We start from the raw sequence: 24690 nt of genomic DNA, 5'->3' as shown, positions 1-24690 counted from the left end.
GAGACAGAGCAGGATCAAACATTACAGGGAGACAGAACAGGATCAAACATTACAGGGAGACAGAACAGGATCAAACATTACAGGGAGACAGAACAGGATCGCTGACGGGTCTGCCAACTTCCGGCGCCCCTTACAAAAAAGGTGAGATACAGTTAAACAATGTGGCGGGGGGGGGGGGGGGTGATAGAGTTAAACAACACACCCAAACGTGTAAAAAATTCAATATAAGGAACTGAAACATATCGATCGCATCACGTTAGTATTCAGGTGATGCTACCCTGCTTGGTATCGATATCGTTATTTGGATGGATCCGCACACCCCAACTGACCATAGTGACAAATTATTCTCTGGGCGAGAACCTCTGCTCCAGCCCGTCTTAATCATTAGCGCCATGTATGAGATATTCAAATGTATTATTTAGAGACCTTTTAAAGCATTTATCTGCTTTAAATGCTTTAAAATGTAATATCGGAAATTATCGGCATCGGTTTCAAAAAGTAAAATGTATGACTTTTTAAAACGCCGCTGTGTACACGGACGTAGGAAGAAGTACAGAGCGCCAATAAACCTTAAAGGCACTGCCTTTGCGTGCCGGCCCAGTCACATAATATCTACGGCTTTTCACACACACACAAGTGAATGCAAGGCATACTTGGTCAACAGCCATACAGGTCACACTGAGGGTAGATGTATAAACAACTTTAACACTGTTACAAATATGCGCCACACTGTGAACCCACACCAAACAAGAAGGACAAACACATTTCGGGAGAACATCCGCACCGTAACACAACATAAACACAACAGAACAAATACCCAGAACCCCTTGCAGCACTAACACTTCTGGGACGCTACAATATACACCCCCCGCAACTGTATATATCGGTATCGGTTGATATCGGTATCGGTAATTCAGAGTTGGACAATATCGGAATATCGGATATCTGAAAAAAAGCCATTATCGGACATCTCTAATTACAATAGCACGTACAAATATGCATGAAAACTCAACCCCGCCCACCTCAACCTCCTCATGCTCTCTCAGGGACTTCAATAATAAATTTGGCAGTGCCATGTTGGCATTTTTTTTCCATAACTTTAGTTTTTGTTTTTTTTTGGAAAACCTTGTTACATTGTTTAATGCATCCAGCGGGGCATTACAACAAAATTAGGCATAATAATGTGTTAATTCCACAACTGTATATATCGGTATCGGTTGATATCGGAATCGGTAATTAAGAGTTGGACAATATCGGGAAAAAAATCCATTATCGGACATCTCTAGTATTATTTGATCTTTTCTCCAAGACAATGGCGCCTTATGTAGCCTGTAGTTTAGGTCTTAATCAACTGGTACCGTATTTTTCGGAGTATAAGTCGCACCGGCCGAAAATGCATAATAGAGAAGGAAAAAACATAAGTCGCACTTTTTGGGGAAATGTATTTGATAAAAGGGCAGCACGGTGGAAGAGGGGTTAGTGCGTCTGCCTCACAATACGAAGGTCCTGAGTAGTCATGGGTTCAATCCCGGGGTCGGGATCTTTCTGTGTGGAGTTTGCATGTCCTCCCCGTGACTGTGTGGGTTCCCTCCGGGTACTCCGGCTTCCTCCCACCTCCAAAGACATGCACCTGGGGATAGGTTGATTGGCAACACTAAATTGGCCCTAGTGTGTGAATGTGAGTGTGAATGTTTGTCTGTCTATCTGTGTTGGCCCTGCGATGAGGTGGCGACTTGTCCAGGGTGTACCCCGCCTTCCGCCCAATTGTAGCTGAGATAGGCTCCAGCGCCCCCCGCAACCCCAAAGGGAATAAGCGGTAGAAAATGGTTGGTTGGTTGGTATTTGATAAAACCCAACACCAAGAATAGACATTTGAAAGGCAATTTAAAATAAATAAAGAATAGTGAACAACAGGCTGAATAAGTGTACGTTATATGAGGCATAAATAACCAACTGAGAACGTGCCTGGTATGTTAACGTAACATATTATGGTAAGAGTCATTCAAATAACTATAACATATAGAACATGCTATACGTTTACCAAACAATCTGTCACTCCTAATCACTAAATCCCATGAAATCTTATACGTCTAGTCTCTTATGTGAATGAGCTAAATAATATTATTTGATATTTTATGGTAATGTGTTAATCATTTCACACATAAGTCGCTCCTGAGTATAAGTCGCACCCCCGGCCAAACTATGAAAAAATACTGCGACAAATAGTCCGAAATTTACGGTATTCCTCCTAAATCCAAACGCTTTGACAGTGCGTAGTCGTACGTTTCTGACTTTTGCCATTCTGCAAGTCTTTGGCAAAGCAGCCTCTCTGCTGGGGATTGGAGGCAACTAGGAAACCAGAAGCTCTGAGGGCAAGTCTGATGTAAGACTTCACAGCGGAAAAAAAAAAGAAAAAGAGAAGCCCCCACCTCTGTTCCCTGGGAGACGTTGTTTACCGGCTCACTCTCTTCTCTTCCCTCCCTCTGTTGTTCACCTTGCACTACCAATCCTTAGTTCATTTCCACATTTAGTGTCCACAGAATGACAGAGATGGTCAAATCCTAAAAGCACCCTCAAAATCCTTTCACAGAGACTCAAAGTAATGCACTAATGTGAGTTTCTGCGCCAAGACTTTCATGTCCATCATTTGCTTACACAATTTGCTTAAAATACACAAAAGGAGAGTAATGTTGATCTTCAGGGACTTCCGTTCCCTCTCACAACTCTGCTCTTTTTTTTTTTTTTTAATGTATCCAGGGGGAACAGAACACACATCAACAGTCATTTTTCGAACAATTCTTGGAGGCTCACGTCAGAAGAAATATGTTTTTATCACCGCCGCTTCCTGTTGACTCCTGATGGCGTGCGTGCATTTAAGGCGACTTCACTTCTCTCACGCCATCACCGGGGGTCCGTGTCACGCGCCTCGGTAATCTACCGCACCTGTGTGCTCCATTAACTATACCCTTGTAGTAGGGTTGCCATGGCAACCCTACTAGTTTGCTGGAGGGGGCAACAACTGAGCAACACACAGGTTAATAGTTGGGGGTTGGGGTTTTTTTTTGTGTGGGTTTTTTGGGGGAATTTTCACAATCCTAATGTAAGACAACACATTTTTGATTGTAATTTGTAATAATTGACTCATTCTAGGTGGCTAGCAATGCTGCTAACGATAGAAATCCATTCTGCCTCTAAATCACTCTAGATACCGTCGCAGTTTTTTTCATAGTTTGGCCGGGGGTGCGACTTATACTCAGGAATGACTTATGTGTGAAATTATTAACACATTACCGTAAAATATCAAATAATATTATTTATCTCATTCACGTAAGAGACTAGACGTAAAAGATTTCATGGGATTTAGCGATTAGGAGTGACAGATTGTTTGGTAAACGTATAGCATGTTCTATATGTTATAGTTATTTGAATGACTCTTACCATAATATGTTACGTTGACATACCAGGCACGTTCTCAGTTGGTTATTTATGCCTCATATAACGTACACTTATTCAGCCTGTTGTTCACTATTCTTTATTTATTTTAAATTGCCTTTCAAATGTCTATTTTTGGTGTTGGCTTTTATCAAATAAATTTCCCCCAAAAAATGCGACTTATACTCCAGTGCGGCTTATATATGTTTTTTTCCTTCTTTATTATGCATTTTCGGCCGGTGCGACTTATATTCTGAAAAATACGGTAGGTGGGAAAAAGGTTTTATTTAATTTTATTTTTTCAACCACTGCAGGGTTTGTTAGCGCAAACAGTTTGTCTTCTGTTGTGAACTTTCTTATAAGCGGTGTCACCCTTGCGATATACACTACCGTTCAAAAGTTTGGGGTCACATCGAAATGTCCTTATTTTTGAAGGAAAAGCACTGTACTTTTCAATGAAGATAACTTTAAACTAGTCTTAACTTTAAAGAAATACACTCTGTACATTGCTAATGTGGTAAATGACTATTCTAGCTGCAAATGTCTGGTTTTTGGTGCAATATCTACATAGGTGTATAGAGGCCCATTTCCAGCTACTATCACTCCAGTGTTCTAATGGTACAATGTGTTTGCTCATTGGCTTAGAAGGCTAATTGATGATTAGAAAACCCTTGTGCAATCATGTTCACACATCTGAAAACAGTTTAGCTCGTTACAGAAGCTACAAAACTGACCTTCCTTTGAGCAGATTGAGTTTCTGGAGCATCACATTTGTGGGGTCAATTAAACGCTCACAATGGCCAGAAAAAGAGAACTTTCATCTGAAACTCGACAGTCTATTCTTGTTCTTAGAAATAAAGACTTTTCCACAAAATTGTTTGGGTGACCCCAAACTTTTGAACGGTAGTGTACGAGAAGCCTTTTTATTGATAACATTGTGTGCCACTCTGTGCAGCAGAAGCACTCCATTTATGTCGGCGTAGCTTGGCTCCAAGCACCACATTTACAACACCAAGTCATGCCGATCCCGACTCTCTCGCCCTCCGTCTGGTGTGACGTTTTCACCATCTCTTCGTGCTTGCTCAGTTTCTATAACTATAATACTTCATCCTCCATATATTCAGCTTCAAAAAGATAAGGTTGTGAATCCTCATTTGTCCAAAAATAGTCATCTTCGTCGTCTATTACCAAGTCTGCCATGATTAGAAAACACATGCGTTTGTTGACGCCGGTACAGTACGTTGGTATATGAATGCGCCGAGAAAAGAAGTTCCTGTAATGATTAAATTACCAAAATATGGTAAATATAGTACATATTGTGTGAATGTAACGACATATTTAAAGGCGTGTGTATATACAGTGCATCTGAAAATTATTCAGTCCTTCACTTTTTTCACATTTATGTTACAGCCTTATTCCTAAATGGAATAAATACATTTTTGTCCACAAAATTATACACACAAAAATATGAAAAGTATTTTTTCAAATTTTGCAAATTTATGGAAAAAAAAACCCACATGTACATAAGTATTCAATACTTTGTTAATGCACCTTAGGCAGCAATTACAGCCTCAAGTCTTTTTGAATACGATGCCACAAGCTTGGCACACCTATCTTTGTGCAGTTTGGCCCAATTCCTCTTTGCAGCACCTCTCAAGCTTCATCAGGTTGGTAAAAAGTTTGCCAAAATGCACCTGAAAGACTCTCAGACCATGAGAAACGAAATTCTCTGGTCTGATGAGACAAAGATTGAGCTCTTTGGCGTCGTGTTTGGAGGAAACCAGGCCAACAGCATCCCTACAGTGAAGCATGGGGGTGGCAGCATTTTTAATACCTTTGCAAAATAATTAAAAAAAATACTTTTCACTATTTCATTATGGGGTATTGGCTGTAAAATGAAGACAAAAATTAATTTATTCCATTTTGGAATGGAATAAATGTGAAAAAAGTGAATCGGTGAATACTTTTTGGAAAAAAAAGTGTGTTCTTGTCTCTCATAATTATTGTGAACGAGAGGCAATATTCCCCAAAAAAGTGCAGTACCCCTTCAGAGTTCCTGGTGCCGTCCTGCACCGTGTGCCTCAATGTTGACCCACTGCAAGAATAAGCAAAAGAGAAAACAGATTTTTCTCCGAAACATTTTCAATTGATTTCCCCGAGGCGCTATCTGAAAGCCCTCTCTCTAATCAGTGATGGGCAAATGTGTTTGGGTGGGCTTCCCTTTGTCCTTGCAGCTTGTCAATACAACAACATACCATCTGTGCACCGCAATAAAACATTCATCAGTGTGCTCTTACATACTGTCTACTTTCCACTACCTCACTTTTGTTGCTATCATTTCATTTTACACAAAAATCTGCCTCGCTTTTCAGACATTGTCTTGAATACACATTAGTGACATAGTCTGTCATTTTTTTTTTTTAGTACGGCTGAAAAATAATCCCCCATAGCGCCAAATAAAGTCGTAGCATACAGTAATAGCAGTCTTTTTTTTTTTTTTTTTACCTTTAAAACACTTAATGGTGATTCTGTGGTCAGAATCAAAGATGATGTTTTACAGACCATCTTCAAGCAGCTTTCTGATTATCACTGTTTTGTAGGTGGTCTTGTTTATGTGCCTCCACTTCGACTGCGTCTTCTCCTCGCCAGCCTTATCAATTTAATAGTACTGTGGAAGTTGCCTCCTAGCAGTTCCACTGTAGACACGGCACAAGAGCCAAGCGTGCAGTTTTAAACAAAGGTTTTAATGTACATCGGTTTTATCTTTCTCCCCCAGAATGTGACTTATCAGTCACGTCCGTATCCTCTCTCCCCTCCTGCTCCCGGCCACTTACTGTTAAAGACAACAGATGATTAGATTAACACGCACCACCTGTGAAATCTAATCACCTGCCAGCTGTGTCTCGCCGTCAGCACTGCCACGCCCCCGTCTGATGGTGCTCTTTCCTCAGCATCATGGACAGAGGCGGTGACCTTTGCTCCCGCAGGCAGCGCTGGCCACATCTTCCTCCACAAGTACGTTCTATTTTTACTGGGAAGTCTGAATTTACGAGTTCACCGTCAACTGGAAAGCACCTCAAGGTCAAATTTCCGACTCTGAAAATTGGCGCAACCTCGGGTTGCTTTCAAAGATGTAAACTGATATTTTTTTTAGTTTCTATAATTTCTGTTATTTGCACTTCTGAATCGTTTTTCTCGCACTAAATCAAGCATATACGATGAACAAATATGGTAACGTTACTTTAGCGTAAACTAAATTGATTTCCTGTGTTCTGACCCGTCTTCGCTTGGGATGGTCTCCTGCTGGCCCCACTATGGACTGGACTCTCACTATTATGTTAGATCCACTATGGACTGGACTCTCTCACTATTATGTTAGATCCACTATGGACTGGACTCTCACTATTATGTTAGATCCACTATGGACTGGACTCTCTCACTATTATGTTAGATCCACTATGGACTGGACTCTCACACTATTATGTTAGATCCACTATGGACTGGACTCTCACACTATTATGTTAGATCCACTATGGACTGGACTCTCTCACTATTATGTTAGATCCACTATGGACTGGACTCTCACTATTATGTTAGATCCACTATGGACTGGACTCTCTCACTATTATGTTAGATCCACTATGGACTGGACTCTCTCACTATTATGTTAGATCCACTATGGACTGGACTCTCTCACTATTATGTTAGATCCACTATGGACCGGACTCTCTCACTATTATGTTAGATCCACTATGGACTGGACTCTCACTATTATGTTAGATCCACTATGGACCGGACTCTCTCACTATTATGTTAGATCCACTATGGACTGGACTCTCACTATTATGTTAGATCCACTATGGACCGGACTCTCTCACTATTATGTTAGATCCACTATGGACTGGACTCTCTCACTATTATGTTAGATCCACTATGGACTGGACTCTCTCACTATTATGTTAGATCCACTATGGACTGGACTCTCACAATATTATGTTAGACCCACTATGGACTGGACTCTCACACTATTATGTTAGATCCACTATGGACTGGACTCTCTCACTATTGTGTTAGATCCACTATGGACTGGACTCTCTCACTATTATGTTAGATCCACTATGGACTGGACTCTCACTATTATGTTAGATCCACTATGGACTGGACTCTCACAATATTATGCTAGATCCACTATGGACTGGACTCTCACAATATTATGCTAGATCCACTATGGACTGGACTCTCACAATATTATGCTAGATCCACTATAGACTGGACTCTCACACTATTATGTTAGATCCACTATGGACTGGACTCTCACAATATTATGTTAGATCCACTATGGACTGGACTCTCACAATATTATGCTAGATCCACTATGGACTGGACTCTCACACTATTATGTTAGATCCAATATGGACTGGACTCTCACAATATTATGTTAGATCCACTATGGACTGGACTCTCACTATTATGTTAGATCCACTATGGACTGGACTCTCACAATATTATGCTAGATCCACTATGGACTGGACTCTCACAATATTATGTTAGATCCACTATGGACTGGAATCTCACACTATTATGTTAGATCCACTATGGACTGGACTCTCACAATATTATGCTAGATCCACTATGGAATGGACTCTCACACTATTATGTTAGATCCACTATGGACTGGACTCTCACAATATTATGCTAGATCCACTATGGACTGGACTCTCACACTATTATGTTAGATCCACTATGGACTGGACTCTCACAATATTATGTTAGATCCACTATGGACTGGACTCTCACACTATTATGTTAGATCCACTATGGACTGGACTCTCACAATATTATGTTAGATCCACTATGGACTGGACTCTCACAATATTATGCTAGATCCACTATGGACTGGACTCTCACAATATTATGTTAGATCCACTATGGACTGGACTCTCACACTATTATGCCAGATCCAATATGGACTGGACTTTCACAATATTATGTTAGATCCACTATGGACTGGACTCTCACACTATTATGTTAGATCCACTATGGACTGGACTCTCACAATATTATGCTAGATCCACTATGGACTGGACTCTCACAATTTTATGCTAGATCCACTATGGACTGGACTCTCACAATATTATGCTAGATCCACTATGGACTGGACTCTCACAATATTATGTTAGATCCACTATGGACTGGACTCTCACTATTATGCTAGATCCACTATGGACTGGACTCTCACAATATTATGCTAGATCCACTATGGACTGGACTCTCACAATATTATGCTAGATCCACTATGGACTGGACTCTCACAATATTATGTTAGATCCACTATGGACTGGACTCTCACACTATTATGTTAGATCCACTATGGACTGGACTCTCACAATATTATGTTAGATCCACTATGGACTGGACTCTCACACTATTGTGCTAGATCCACTATGGACGGGACTCTCACAATATTATGTTAGATCCACTATGGACTGGACTCTCACAATATTATGTTAGATCCACTATGGACTGGACTCTCACACTATTGTGCTAGATCCACTATGGACGGGACTCTCACAATATTATGCTAGATCCACTATGGACTGGACTCTCACAATATTGTGTTAGATCCACTATGGACTGGACTCTCACACTATTATGCTAGATCCACTATGGACTGGACTCTCACAATATTATGCTAGATCCACAGGTTCGGTGGCCACGGATGAAGCGCTGGTTGTCCAAAGTCTGGACCGGGGTGTTTGAACCTGACACAATTATATTCATCCTCTATAAAAAAGTGTTTTGTGTTAACATTATTGGGTTCTGCAATAAATTATTGGATGTGTTTCCTGTGTAAAAAAGTGATTCAGTTTTGGAGCGTATCAGTCTCCAAAGCCGAGGTACCATCGTGTATCCAACAATAACAAGTACGCCTTTTCTTTGAATTCAGCTACTGAACCATCGTTAACCCAGTTAGTCCTATTCTCCACCGCATCTCTGATCTACTTCTTTAATCTTTTTCAGTACCAGGGTTCGGTTTCCCATTGCACCTCCCAAGTCACAGCAGTCGTCATAGCAACACCACATGGAACTGCAGTGATGTCAACTTCAACAGGGTACAAAAGGAGCACCTTCCAGTCTGGATGGTTATTAAAAAAAACACAAAGTTTGTTATTCTGAACATAGAAATACTGAGGTGAAAGTGTCTTGTAAGATAGAAAATAGGAATTTTGACTCATAGCTTGTTTAAATTTATATGTATTAATAATAATTGATATACAGGGCCACTTTGGAGGGAGCGAGCTGTACAAGAGCTTCTTTATTTAGTTTCCCATTTGTCATCATGCGAAGAATAGGAAGTGATGCACACCTATTTGTAATTACTGCTGTTGCTGACATCTTCGGCCCACGTTTATCAAAGGAAAACTTCCGTACTCGTTCAAGTGTGCACTTAGCAACGTTGTTATTTTTCTAGTCTAGAATAGAGTGTAGAGGGCACAGAGTGCCTGCAGCTCATTTTTTAATGGTCCTCGTTATATTGTACAATACAATTATTTAATGGGACCCCAAAACGGACAAGCGGTAGAAAATGGATGGAATATATATATCATATATTACATACAATTGCCTTGTCACCTAAAATACAGATTAACATGTTTAAATTAGGGCTGTCGAAACGATTAAAATATCTAATCGCCGTTTCCTCAGTTAACTCAGAATGAATGCTGATTAATCGTAGATATAATTTTTCATCATTAATAAGTAATATTTTATTTTATTTTATTTTATTACCATGACTGAATTAGTTTGATTTAATCAAATGTGTTTTAAACATTATTCTTTTTTTAAACAGCTCAACTGCAGTGCGTTTTTGTAGTTTGTAGAAATACAGAATTTGTATTCCTGCTGTAGGAGCACTTGCATTCAGAGGAGGAACTACACCGTGTTTAGATACTAATTTCACGCACTGATAACATAAAATGTCAGTTGTTACGATCATGGTTGGATTGTCAAAGATGTTTGGTAGTGTAATCTGTGATATTCCTGTCAGAATAAATGCTTCTGATATTCTGTACATTACATTTTGTACAAGTTAGTGGTCTTCATATCTCTGCATGATTATGTCTTAACCTTCTTTATGAATAAAATGTCAAATTCTGTATTTGCACACTATCAGTCACACTGCAAAAAGTCAGTGTTCAAAAACAGGAAAAAAATATACAAAAATGAGGGGTATTTTACTTGAACTAAGCAAAATTATCTGCCAATAGAACAAGAAAATTTGGCTTGTCAAGACTTTCCAAAACAAGTAAAATTAGCTAACTTCAATGAACCCAAAAATACCTTTAAATAAGTATATTCTCACTAATAACAAGTGCACTTTTCTTGGTAGAAAAAAAAGAGACTTTTTTGCTCAATATGTTGAAAAATATTCTTAAATGAAGTAAATGCTAGTACCATTATCTTGACATAATGATATGCGCTCGGCATTACATTTACTTATACTAAAAACTAATTTATTGTTCTTAATGGAAAGGCAACAAGGCAACCGCTTGTTACTCTCGGGGTCTCCTTGCCCTTCAGGCAAATCATATGGTCTAAAAATGCATTTTTCCATTGATAACATGACATCATCGCGCCAAGTCAGTCAATTAGTGCGCATATATACAGCCCGGCCCCCAGCCAAAAAAAATTGTAATTGTAATTTTGAAGAATTCATCTGAATGTGCATGAACTATTTCTGTTCAAAATTGTTAGAAATGTCACATGTTAAATGTTTAAATATTAACTGTCAGTTTACTGTACTGTGCCAACTGTACTACTATATGAGTACGTATTTTCTATTGTGTCATTGAAAATAAAACAGCAAAGTCCATTTGTCGGTCATCCGTTTTAACTTGACAAAATTGTGTCAAAGTCATGATTTTTTTTTTTTTCATGCTTGAAATAAGAAATGATTACTTTAAAAAAGTAGTTTTATACTTGTGAGTGTTGATGACACAGCTTTGCAACACTTGATATTCTAGTTTCAAGCATGTTTTACTCAATATAGGTCATCAAATCACAGCAACAAGCTGTAATATCTTACTGAGATCATTTAGGACCAAAACACTTAAAACAAGTAAAACACTCTAACATAAAATCTGCTTAGTGAGAAAAATTATTTAATAAGACAGAAAATAAGCAAATATCACCCTTATTTGAGATATTTAATCTTACTTAGATTTCAGTTTTTGCAGTGCAGAACAGGTTCTAAAATAATATACACTTTATTTTAATCTACTAGAAAACATTTAAGTAGAGATATCACAGATTACATTACAATTTTTTTTTTGACAAAGCATGGTCGTAATACCGGACGTGACCCGTAGCGTATTATTGTGAAGCCTGAATTGTGTGATTGGTATGAGAAGAGGTGTGTTGACATGTTTTGACGACGTGAAAGTCATCGATACAAAATGACTCTAGACTTCTTGCTTACGATTTTATTTTTTGCTGAGCGTTTATTCCATCTTACTCAAGCAGTTAGTGTAATGATCAACGTTTTCTGTTAATAATGCACTCAGCAATAATCCAAACACGGAAGTAAAACTCCATCTCTGGACAAGCGACGAAGCGCGCCAGCACAATTTCAATTTAAAGACGATAGCTAAATGTCAACATGCTAAAAATTAGGATTCAAGGAAGTTAATTGTCATACCAGCGCACATGAGACACATGAAATGATGCTATGATGAAAGTTATGTTCCAGACCCTCATATGAGGGCCAGCATGGACGAATAGAACAGACAAGCCATTGTAATGTCTGCTCGCGGAAAACAAACATCCTAATCTACGATTTGACTCCCTCGAATGGCCTTGACGGTGTAAACAACAGGAACAGGCTGTTCTGAAAACACCCCCGAGGACTCTTCAATAATGGACACTTTTGACCTCCCTCCCTCCTCAATGACACCTGGAGTCAAACTTTTGCTTGCATGCAGAACGGCCCCAGGCCTATGAACACTACTTCAACACACCCAAGACAATGGGCATATACACACACACACACACACACACCCCTCCCCCACCCCACGCCTTCACCACCACTTGATTCCCCTCGGGGTGATGGACGGCTGGCAGCGCTTCAAAGCAGCAGTCGACCTCCAGGGCCCCAACTCCCCCCCTCTCTGTTGCGAGTTGTCGTGATTATATGTAACATGTTTATGTGTGCATGGCATGGAGGTTTTTCCCCACTCCAGACTAGGCCCCCTTAGGAGCCCAGTCTAGATTGTATTTTTTTACTCATCTTCTTCCCCAGTGTTTTACCTTTTTCTCATCTTTTACGGGGCGGGGCGCCTTTGGCGACCCATCAGCGTTCCTGTTCTGTAACCCTGTACACTGTTTGTTTGTCTAATCTTGAACGGGTTTGTGCTGAAAACATAGTTTCGTTGTACTTGTGCAATGACAATAAAGTCCTATCCTATGATAGATGAATTTTCGCAAACTAGGAACACAATTTTTTGATTTTTATGAAAATGATAATCATTTAGAGTTCACACGTGATAACAATGTAACTTATCTTGTTTCAGTCCTTTAAGTGCTAATTCTCACTGTGCAATGTAAAATGCTGAATGTTCTCCAACTCGGTACTACAGGATGTACTTTAGGTTCTAACTGCCACATAGTTTGATTTTGGAAGAAACCTAAAATATGTTAATAAGTAGTGTGCTAGCATGCTAGCAATTCCTATGGATAAATTGGGAGCTGGGAACATGTCTTGGGTCAATAGATAGTTCTTATATGCTAAAGTGCTAATGAAATGTACCATGCAAAATGTTGAAATGCTAAAGCTAAAGTGCAGTTCTACAGTCATTTGTAAATGTTAATGTATGCAATGTAAGGATAGTGCTTGAATGTAAACATGCTAACAGTTAGTATGCGCCTAAGAGTACTAAGTACCCGGAAGTCTCAAGGCAGTTTTATAGTGTTCTTCTTACATCATACCAAGTACAAACCCCAAAACCAGTGAAGTTGGCACGTTGTGTAAATGGTAAATAAAACCAGAATACAATGATTTGCAAATCATTTTCAACTTATATTCAATTGAATAGACTGCAAAGACAAGATATTTAACGTTCGAACTGGAAAACTTTATTTTTTGCGAGTATTAGCTCATTTGGAATTTGATGCTTTCAACATGTTTCAAAAAAGCTGGCCCAAGTGGCAAAAAAGACTGAAAGTTGAGGAATGCTCATCAAACACTTATTTGGAACATGTTCACAGGTGAACAGGCTAATTGGGAACAGGTAGGTGCTAAGATTGGGAACACTTCAGAAAACCACTGTCAGTAACTACAGTTGGTCGCTACATCTGTAAGTGCGAGTTAAAACTACTATGCAAAGCAAAAGCCATTTATCAACAACACCCAGAGACGCCGCCGGCTTTGCTGGGCCTGAGCTCATCTAAGATGGACTGATGCACAGTGGAAAAGTGTTCTGTGGTCTGACGAGTCCACATTTCTAATAGTTTTTGGAAATTGTGGACGTCGTGTCCTCCGGACCAAAGAGGAAAAGAACCATCCGGATTGTTATAGGCGCAAAGTTAAAAAGCCAGCATCTGTGATGGTATGGGGGTGTATTAGTGCCCAAGGCATGGGTAACTTACTTACTTATCTGTGAAGGCACCATTAATGCTGAAAGGTACATACAGGTTTTGGAGCAACATATGTTGCAAGTATGGGAAAGAATTCCACCTAAAAAGCTTAAAAAATTGATCTTCTCAGTTCCCAAATGTTTACTGAGTGTTGTTAAAAGGAAAGGCCATGTAACACAGTGGTAAAAATGCCCCTGTGCCAACTTTTTTGCAATGTGTTGCCATTAAATTCTAAGTTAATGATTATTTGTCAAAAAAAATTAAGTTTCTCAGTTTGAACATTAAATATCTTGTCTTTGCAGTCTATTCAATTTAATATAAGTAGAAAAAGATTTGCAAATCATTGTATTCTGTTTTTATTTACGAATTATACAACGTGCCAACTTCACTGGTTTTGGGTTTTCTATATAATTGCATTTTGACATAAATAAAATTGCTAAGAAGTTGTTTTTCCATGCATGCGGGCCTATTATAAAAGATGTTTTTGATTTATGAGCAATTGTGCTTCATATTTATTTCATATCCATATTCTACATTTTGAAGGTTTTTACCCCGCATCATTTTATTGCATAATTTGTCAGACTCTGTGCAACGGTTGGCGATGAATACGTTCATTTTGTTGCGGTGGCATTCTAAATAATTAATACAGTCTGGAAGAAATCTAACCAATTTGGGACAAATTGCTGACCGCGTTGTTTTTATTGATCCACCGAGGGAGCGGCTGATTGCCTGTGGGCCTGATTACTTACTTTCATTCAATTTGCCCGTTCCCCCGAGCGCCCGCACACATCACTGATGGCTTATTGTGGCGCCCTATGGTTTGGGGAAGCTTCATGCCCGTTTCAAGCTGTGACCGCTCTCATGTACTGACGACAGATATGTGGATAAATTGATAGACGGATCATTTGATAGGTTGATAGTGATTGATGTCCTGCATTGTGACAGAGAATAATGTGTTTTCTTTCACTCCAGAGCAGTTCATTTGTCATCTGTCTTCTGTCCCCAGCTTTCTCTCCATGGAAGCTCAGCTTGGTGCATCATGGGACTCCATCATGACAGTGGCAGCTACAACATGTGAGGACTGCACTGCACAAACTGAAATCTAAGTAAGATGAAATATCTCAAATAAGGGTGATATTTGCTTATTTTCTGTCTGATAAGATCATTCTTCTCACTAAGCAGATTTTATGTTAGAGTGTTTTACTTGTTTTAAGGGTTTTGGTCCTAAATGACCTCAGTAAGATATTACAGCTTGTTGCTGAGATTTGATGACCTATATTGAGTAAAACATGCTTGGAACTATTTTTGTCCAAATGTCCAAAACACACCCAGCAATGGTGCACAGGAAGGCGGGAAGAAGAGGGGAAAAGGCGACCAAAATGGTAAAAAGTCCCAATTTTGTCCAAAATACCTCCCCGGGTTCCAGTCCCACGAGTCCCACCGCTGGCCGCACAAGTCCCGGGATGCAAAAAAAAGGGTCCAAAACGCACCCAGCAAAGTCCCACGGGAAGTGGGGGAGAAAAGTCGTCAAAAGTCCCCAAAATGTTCAAAATACCTACCCAGGTTCGAGTCCCCACAAGTCCCGCCGCCGGCCGCGCAAGTCCCGGGATGCCCAAAATGTCCATAACACACCCAGCCGAGTCCCACGGGGAGGGGGGATAAAAGTTGTAAAAGTCGGCAAAATTCCCCAAAATTTTCAAAATACCTACCCAGGTTCGAGTCCCACAAGTCCTGCCGCCGGCCGGGATAACCAAAATGTCCAAAACGCACCCAGCAAAGTCCCACGGGAAGTGGAGTAGAAAAGTGAGAAAAGTCGTCAAAAGTCCCCAAAAATGTTCAAAATACCTACCCAGGTTCGAGTCCCCACAAGTCCCGCCGCCGGCTGCGCAAGTCCCGGGATGCCCAAAATGTCCATAACACACCCAGCCGAGTCCCACGGGGAGGGGGGATGAAAGTTGGAAAAGTCGTCAAAAGTCCCAAAAATGTTCAAAATACCTACCCAGGTTTGAGACCCACCCCCGGGTGTGATTTTTGAACATTTTACCGACTTTTCTCACTTTTCTCCCCGCCTTCCCGTGGGACTTTGCTAGGCGCGTTTTGGACATTTTGGGCATCCCAGCCGGCGGCAGGACTTGTGGGACTCGAACCTGGGTAGGTATTTTGAACATTTTTGGGACTTTTGTCGACTTTTCCAACTTTTAGGTTTAGGTTTAGTCTTTATTTGAAGGGACAATGCACAGAAACATTAAGTTCAAAGACAGATATGTTCTGTACCAGATTATAGCTAAATAGCTAATTTCCATCTGCAGTCCCTGGCTACCTAAATTAAAGGGATACAAAAATCATGCAATAAAATTATGACAATAAAAACATACTATAGCATGTTTTTAATAAGAAAAGTCATAAAATGCCCTTTCATGTACACATACTTAATATACAATACAACCACACCTCATTTACATCATCACACAAAGACGATATATGCTTTTGTTCACATCTGTCATCATTTGTAAAAACAACCATGATTTTTATCCCCCCCCCCCCCCCCCCCCCCCCCCCACCTCCCCGTGGGACTCGGCTGTTTGTGTTAGGGACATTTTGGGCATCCCGGGACTTGCGCGGCCATGCATAAGATTTTATGTTAGAGTGTTTTACTTGTTTTAAGGGTTTTGGTCCTAAATGATCTCAGTAAGATATTACAGCTTGTTGCTGAGATTTGATGACCTATATTGAGTAAAACATGCTTGAAACTAGAATATCAACTGTTGCAAAGCTGTGTCATCAACACTCACAAGTATAAAACTACTTTTTTAAAGTAATAATTTCTTATTTCAAGCATGAAAAAAAAACATGATTTTGACACAATTGTGTCTCAGATGACAGCCAAATGGACTTTGCTGTTTTATTTTAATGAAACAATAGAAAATACATACTCATATAGTAGTACAGTTGTTATTAGTGAGAATATACTTATTTTAAAGGCCTACTGAAACCCACTACTACCGACCACGCAGTCTGATAGTTTATATATCAATGATGAAATCTTAACATTGCAACGCATGCCAATACGGCCGGGTTAGATAAAGTGCAATTTTAAATTTCCCGCGAAATATCCTGCTGAAAACGTCTCGGTATGATGACGCCTGCGCGTGACGTCACGGATTGTAGCGGACATTTTGGGACAGCATGGTGGCCAGCTATTAAGTCGTCTGTTTTCATCGCAAAATTCCACACTATTCTGGACATCTGTGTTGGTGAATCTTTTGCAATTTGTTCAATGAACAATGGAGACAGCAAAGAAGAAAGCTGTAGGTGGGAAGCGGTGTATTAGCGGCCGGCTGCAGCAACACAACCACATAGCCGGTGTTTCATTGTTCACATTCCCGAAAGATGACAGTCAAGCTTTACCATTGGCCTGTGGAGAACTGGGACAACAGAGACTCTTACCAGGAGGACTTTGAGTTGGATGCGCAGACGCGGTACCGTGAGTACGCAGCTGCGGCTTCCAAACATTTGAACGCTTGCCCGTACGTGCGTGCCGCTATGTGCATGTCAAGTACGTAACTTTGGGGACTTTGGGGAAATATATGTGCTGTATGAACTTTGCGGAGGTGAACAGTACTTTGGGCTGTGGGATTGAGTGTGTTGTGCGGGTTATATGGACGCGAGGGGGGAGGTGTTTGTTATGCGGGATTAATTTGTGGCATGCCCTCTAGTCCTTCACTCTCACTTTCCTCATCCACGAATCTTTCATCCTCGCTCAAATTAATGGGGAAATCGTCGCTTTCTCGGTCCGAATCGCTCTCGCTGCTGGTGGCCATGATTGTAAACAATGTGCAGATGTGAGGAGCCCTTCAACCTGTGACGTCACGTGCATATCGTCTGCTACTTCCGGTACAGGCAAGGCTTTTGTATCAGCAACCAAAAGTTGCGAACTTTATCGTCGATGTTCTCTACTAAATCCTTTCAGCAAAAATATGGCAATATCGCGAAATGATCAAGTATGACACATAGAATGGACCTGCTATCCCCGTTTAAATAAGAAAATCGCATTTCAGTTGGCCTTTAAGGTATTTTTGGGTTCATTGAGGTTAGCTAATTTTACTTGTTTTGGAAAGTCTTGACAAGCCACATTTTCTTGTTCTATTTTTAGATAATTTTGCTTAATTCAAATAAAATACACCTAATTTTTGTATTTTTTTCTTCTTGTTTTTGAACGCTGACTTTTTGCAGTGTGAGAGGCAACCATGGAGACGGACAGCTTCACCTCCAGCCCGGGCGCACTGGGAGTCCCCGAGGAGTACGCGGGCCAGGCTTGGTCCGGCGATGTCGGTCAGGCGTGGCGGTTCGTGCCGTACTCGCTGGGCTTCCAGGTGTCCATTACCGCCTTCCTCATGCTGGAGCTGGTGTTGGGTTTCAGCAGCAACCTGACGGTGCTGGTGCTCTACTGCTCCCAGTCCAACTTGGTGGACTCGGTCAGCAACATGGTGACGGTCAGTCTGCACGTGCTGGACGTGGCGGTGTGCGTGCTGTGTTTGCCCCTCACGCTGGCGGTGGTGCTGCTGCCCCCGGGGCCCGACCTGGCTCTGCTGTGCTGCTTCCACGAGGCCTGCGTCACCTTTGCCAGCATCGCCACGGCCGTCAACATCCTGGTCATCAGCCTGGACCGCTACGACATCTCGGTGCGGCCGGCCAACAGGCTGCTGACCACGCGCAGGGCGGCGCTGCTCCTGGCGGCCGTGTGGCTCACATCCGTGGCCGTGTTCTTTATCCCCTTCCTGCAGGAACAATTGTCTCGTGGCGAAGAAACCGGAAAGAGATCCCTGGAGACTCCTTTGTCTCTGTCCTCCACTGTGGTTCCGGCATGGCGCAACCGGACACTCTTGTGCTTAGGCGGGCAAGGCAGCCATTTAACCCCGGGTACATATTACCACCTCATCCTCCAGGTTCCCATATTCTTCACCACCGTCACGGTGATGTTGTTCACCTACTCAAGGATCCTGAGGGCTTTGAACATCCGCATCGGCACCCACATGAAGAAGACCCAGAGGTTCATCGGCCCGTCCTGCACGGGCCTCCACAGGAAACCAAAAAGAAAGAAGACCAAACTCCAAATGCTGCAAAGTGCGGAGCCAGAAGGGGAGCGATGCACTGCAGATGGCACCAAACAACTGAGTCACCCTCCTCTGATACCTTCTTCATCGCCCACTCCCACGGCGACATCCCCCCCTGCGCTCTCTTCTTCCGCCGCGCTGGTGACATCAGTCACAGGCGCCGCCCCAATGCCAGCCACCATGGGTGTCCAGGCCTCCGTGTCGGCTATTATCGCCCTTCGTCGAGCAGTGCGGCGTCACCGGGATCGACGAGAGCGCCAGCGCCGTGTCTTCAGGATGTCCCTCGTCATCATCACCACCTTCCTGGGCTGCTGGGCTCCTTTGTCCGTGGTCAACATGCTCATCCTGGCCGTAGGCCCGAGCGACGCCCTGGTCAGCCTCCGCCTCTGGTTCCTAGCTCTGGCTTACGGCACCACCGTGTCCCACCCGCTTCTCTACGCTTTCACGCGGCAAAAGTTGCGGCGCGCCCTGCGTGCAAAGGTGAAGAAGAGGGTGGTGTCTCTGCTTCAGGTGGACCCGTCGCCGGGGGGCACCGTCATACACAATTCTTGGGTGGAAAACAGAAAAAGCAGTCGTAAGGTGCGGCTGGAAGCGAGCGAGGGTTCTGAGCGCTGCCTGGCAGAGGCCGTGTGAGACAATCCCAGGGGTCCTAAAGAAATAGGACTGGGGGGAAATGGTGCCTAATGGGATTTTTTTTCAGGGGTCACAGAATTCCTGCCACGGTCTTAAAAACTAGAAGAGTGTCACAGATGTGTTTCATCACAGTCACTTTGAAGCAGTGGTTCTCAAACTTTTTTTTCCACCAAGGACCACCTCAGAAAACACTCCCCGAGAACCACCATAATGACCAACATTAAACTACAGTAGTGTAGTAGGCCTAAGTGTTCACTAAAAACAAGGCAGAGGTTTTATTTAACAATATTTACGGACTATAGAATTTTTAATTTCCATATATTAGTCGCACTGAACTGTAAGCCGGAAATATATACGTTGCGAAATGAATATTTTTCCAGAAAGATGTTTATTAACATACCTTAATTGATTTTTTTAACGGTGTCAGTAACTGTCACGTCTTTGTGATCATGTTTTGTTTTAGTTATGTCCTGTTGGTTTAAAACTTTTTAGTTCCTGTTTTTACGCTTCCTGGTTTGGTCACCATGGCAACTTATTAGTTTCACCTGTCTCACGTGTTGGAATCACGCACCTGTTTGTAATCAAGAGAGAGTATTTAAAGGCCTACTGAAATGATTTTTTCAAATTTAAACGGGGATAGCAGATCCATTCTATGTGTCATACTTGATCATTTCGCAATATTGCCACATCGACGATAAAGTTCGCAACTTTTGGTCTCTGATAAAAAAAAAGCCTTGCCCCTACCGGAAGTAGCGTGACGACACCGGAGGAAGGACTGCTCATATTTTCCTATTGTTTACACCAGCAGCGAGAGAGATTCGGACCGAGAAAGCGACGATTACCCCATTAATTTGAGCGAGGATGAAAGATTCGTGGATGAGGAACGTTAGAGTGAAGGACTAGAGTGCAGTGCAGAATGTATCTTTTTTCGCTCTGACCGTAACTTAGGTACAAGCTGGCTCATTGGATTCCACACTCTCTCCTTTTTCTATTGTGGATCACGGATTTGTATTTTAAACCACCTCGGATACTATATCCTCTTGAAAATGAGAGTCGAGAATGCGAAATGGACATTCACAGTGACTTTTATCCCCACGACAATACATTGGTGAAGCTCTTTAGCTACAGAGCTAACGTGATAGCATCGGGCTTTACTGCGTATAGAAACAAAACAAATAAGTCCCTGACTGGTAGGATAGACAGAAGATCAACAATACTACCAAACTCTGGACATGTAAATAAACGGTTAATGCTTCCCAGCTTGGCGAAGCTTAACAATGCTGTTGCTAACGACGCCATTGAAGCTAACTTAGCTACGGAACCTCGACAGAGCTATACTAAAAACATTAGCTCTGCACCTACGCCAGCTCTCATCTGCTCATCACGACCCGTGCTCACCTGCATTCCAGCGATCGACGGTACGACGAAGGACTTCACCCGATCATCGATAAGGTTGGCGGCCCGGAGACGGAGGAAGTCAAGGTTAGGTCGTTCGGCTAGCGCGTCTGCTATCCAAGTCAAAGTCCTCCTGGTTGTGTTGCTGTAGTCCGCCGCTAATACACCGATCCCACCTACAACTTTCTTATTTGCAGTCTCCATTGTTCATTAAACAAATTGCAAAAGATTCACCAACACAGATGTCCAGAATACTGTGGAATTTTGAGATGAAAACAGAGCTTTTTTGTATTGGATTCAATGGGTCCGAATACTTTCGTATCAACCGTTGACGTCACGCGCATACGTCATCATATCTAGACGTTTTCAACCGGAAGTGTGGCGGGAAATTTAAAATTGCACTTTATAAGTTAACCCGGCCGTATTGGCATGTGTTGCAATGTTAAGATTTCATCATTGACATATAAACTATCAGACTGCGTGGTCGGTAGTAGTGGGTTTCAGTAGGCCTTTAATCCTGTCATTTTCTGTTGGTCGGCCTGGCGACATTTGCTTCTGTTACTTCTGCTACCAAAGTTCATGCTGATCGTTTCACGTCATACTAAGTGTCTTTTTGGTTTCATGTTCATAGTTTTTGTCAAAGTGTTAGTTTTGTTCATAGCCAAGTTTGTTCTCCGCCTTGTGCGCACCTTTTGTTTGTTCCTTTTTTTGTAGTAAGAATTAAACATGTATTTACCTTCACGCCATGTCCACTCCAACTTTTATTGCATCTCGGGAAAACAAAACCCCCAAAGTCCACGTTATGACAGAAAAACCTTTTTTGGGCTGGCGACATTCTGTCACGACGTGGACTATGAGGTGTTTGTTTTCCCGAGATGCAAGAATAGTTGGATCGGACATGGCTTGGAGGTAAATACATGATTTATTTTAAACACTAACAAAATGAACAAACAAAAGGCGCGCACAAGGCGGAGGTACAAACTTGACTATGAAACAAAAACTTACACTTAACGTAAACTAAGGACATGAAACAAAAGAACTGCTAAACGTGACATGAATAAACAAAAACTTACTTGGAACAAGCATGGAAACGATCATGGAATGAACGCATGAGTGACAAGGGTAACAGCAGATAATGTCGCCAGGCCGACCAACAGAAAAAGACAGGCTTAAATAACGGTGACATGATTAGTGACAGGTGCGTGAATCAAAATGTGCAACAGGTGAAACTAATGAGTAACCATGGAAACAAAACAAGGGAGTGAAAAAGCAGGAACGAAGTGACCAAAAACCAAACAGGACATAACTAAAACAAAACATGATCAAAAGACATGACAGTAACACGGTAGTAAAACAGCTAAGCAAACAAAACAGAAGTCATCATCATGGACCCACTACTTGCGGAAGCTAGCTCTCCAATCAGCTAAACCGACTCAATAACTCCACGGTGACGTTTTGGTGAATTTACGAAACTGAAACAATACCAACAGAATGCCATCGTAAGTTAATAATACTAACACAGACACTTGTAAACATGTTAGCATATTAGCTAATGCTAACGATGCTAGCGTCATTACATGACGATAGCATGTACAAATATGCACGATAACACTCCTACTAAACAAAAAGTTTTAGTTATATTGTAAAAAACTACAAACTTTGCTTGGAGTTATAAATGAAGAATCCGTACGAGGAGAAACGCTATGGATGGTTAGAAGACCAAACGGCACTTGTACTTCCGGTTGAAAGCAGTAAATGGAAGGAAACTTCAGCACCTGCAGTGAGCAAATTCATCCAAAAGATGGCGCCATAGCGCAAACAAAACACTTTCTCAGTGTATTTGCTTGGTTTTTTTGAAAACTTTTTGTATGATGGCCGTCAGCCAAGAAAAATAATTAGCCCCCACTGTTCAATGTGTAGGTAAAAAGTAGCGGCTTATAGTTCGGAATGGACTGACTTGTAATATTATACACAGTTTGAACAGTAACACTGTGTTTAAATATAGGAAAATAAAACACTGTACTTAAATAATGAATCCAATCTTTGGCGCACAACTCGATGGAGCCTGTGTACCACAAGTGGTGCGCATACCACAGTTTGAATGTGTTTCATCACCACTTTAAAGCAGCGGTTCTCAAACTTTTTTCACCAAGTACCACCTCAGAAAACACCTTCATGACCAACAGTAAAATACAGTAGCGTCGTAGGCCTTAGTATTAATCAAAAACAAGGCCGAGGTTTTATTTCATATTGAAATAAAACAGTTTGAACTAGAGATATCCGATATTATCGGCCGATAAATGCTTGAAAATGTAATATCGGAAATTATTGGTATCGGTTTCAAAAAGTCAAATTTATGACTTTAAAACGCCGCTGTGTACACGGACGTAGGGAGAAGTACAGAGCGCCAATAAACCTTAAAGGCACGTAATATCTACGGCTTTTCACACACACACAAGTGAATGCAATGCATACTTGGTCAACAGCCATACAAGTCACACTGAGGGTGGCCGTATAAACAACTTTAACACTGTTACAAATATGCGCCACACTGTGAACCCACACCAAACAAGAATGACAAACACGTTTCGGGAGAACATCCGCACCGTAACGCAACATAAACACAACAGAACAAATACCCAGAACCCCTTGCAGCACTAACTCTTCCGGAACCCAACCCCGCCCACCTCAACCTCCTCATGCTCTCTCAGGGAGAGCATGTCCCAAATTCCAAGCTGCTGTTTTGAGGCATGTTAAAAAAAAATAATGCACTTTGTGACTTCAATAATAAATATGGCATTTTTTTCCATAACTTGAGTTGATTTATTTTGGAAAGCCTTGTTACATTGTTTAATGCAACCAGCGGGGCATCACAACAAAATTAGGCATAATAATGTGTTAATTCCATTGTATATATCGGTATCGGTTGATATCGGAATCGGTAATTAAGAGTTATCTGCAAAAAAGCCATTATCGGACATCTCTAGTATTATTTGATCTTTTCTCCGAGACAATGGCGCCTTATGTAGCCCGTAGTTTAGGTCTTAATCTACTGGTACCGTATTTTTCGGACTATAAGTCGCTCCGGAGTATAAGTCGCACCGGCCGAAAATGCATAATAAAGAAGGAAAAAAACATATATAAGTCGCATTTTTGGGGGAAACCTCCTCATGCTCTCTCAGGGAGAGCATGTCCCAAATTCCAAGCTGCTGTTTTGAGGCATGTTAAAAAAAAAAAGCACTTTGTGACTTCAATAATAAATATGGCATTTTTTTCCATAACTTGAGTTGATTTATTTCGGAAAACCGTGTTACATTGTTTTAATGCATCGCAACAAAATTAGGCATAATAACTGTATATATCGGTATCGGTTGATATCGGAATCGGTAATTAAGAGTTGGACAATATTGGAATATCGGATACCGGCAAAAAAGCCATTATCGGACATCTCTAGTTTGAACAGTAACACTGTGTTTGATTATAG

The 24690-nt window shown here is 41.4% G+C and overlaps 1 protein-coding gene across 2 annotated transcripts in view; it reads left to right on the top strand.

The window, feature by feature from the left end:
* The window catches only part of LOC133648550 (G-protein coupled receptor 22-like), a 52185-nt gene extending 31783 nt beyond the window's left edge, over positions 1-20402 (top strand). Inside the window, exons 2-4 of one of the 2 annotated variants that reach the window (XM_062044763.1) lie at positions 9454-9545; positions 15071-15170; positions 18298-20402. In XM_062044763.1, the coding sequence (XP_061900747.1) occupies positions 18312-19811 (1500 nt within the window). In that variant the 5' untranslated portion in view covers positions 9454-9545; positions 15071-15170; positions 18298-18311 and the 3' untranslated portion in view covers positions 19812-20402. The remainder of the gene's footprint in view (positions 1-9453; positions 9546-15070; positions 15171-18297) is intronic. The other variant, XM_062044755.1, reaches the window with a different exon arrangement.
* The last annotated feature ends 4288 nt before the right edge of the window (positions 20403-24690 follow it).

The sequence above is a fragment of the Entelurus aequoreus genome, linkage group LG01 (assembly GCF_033978785.1).
Source record: "Entelurus aequoreus isolate RoL-2023_Sb linkage group LG01, RoL_Eaeq_v1.1, whole genome shotgun sequence".
Classification (NCBI taxonomy): domain Eukaryota; kingdom Metazoa; phylum Chordata; class Actinopteri; order Syngnathiformes; family Syngnathidae; genus Entelurus; species Entelurus aequoreus.
The sequence above is the reverse complement of the archived record's forward strand: the minus strand, read 5'-3'. Positions and strand labels throughout refer to the sequence as shown.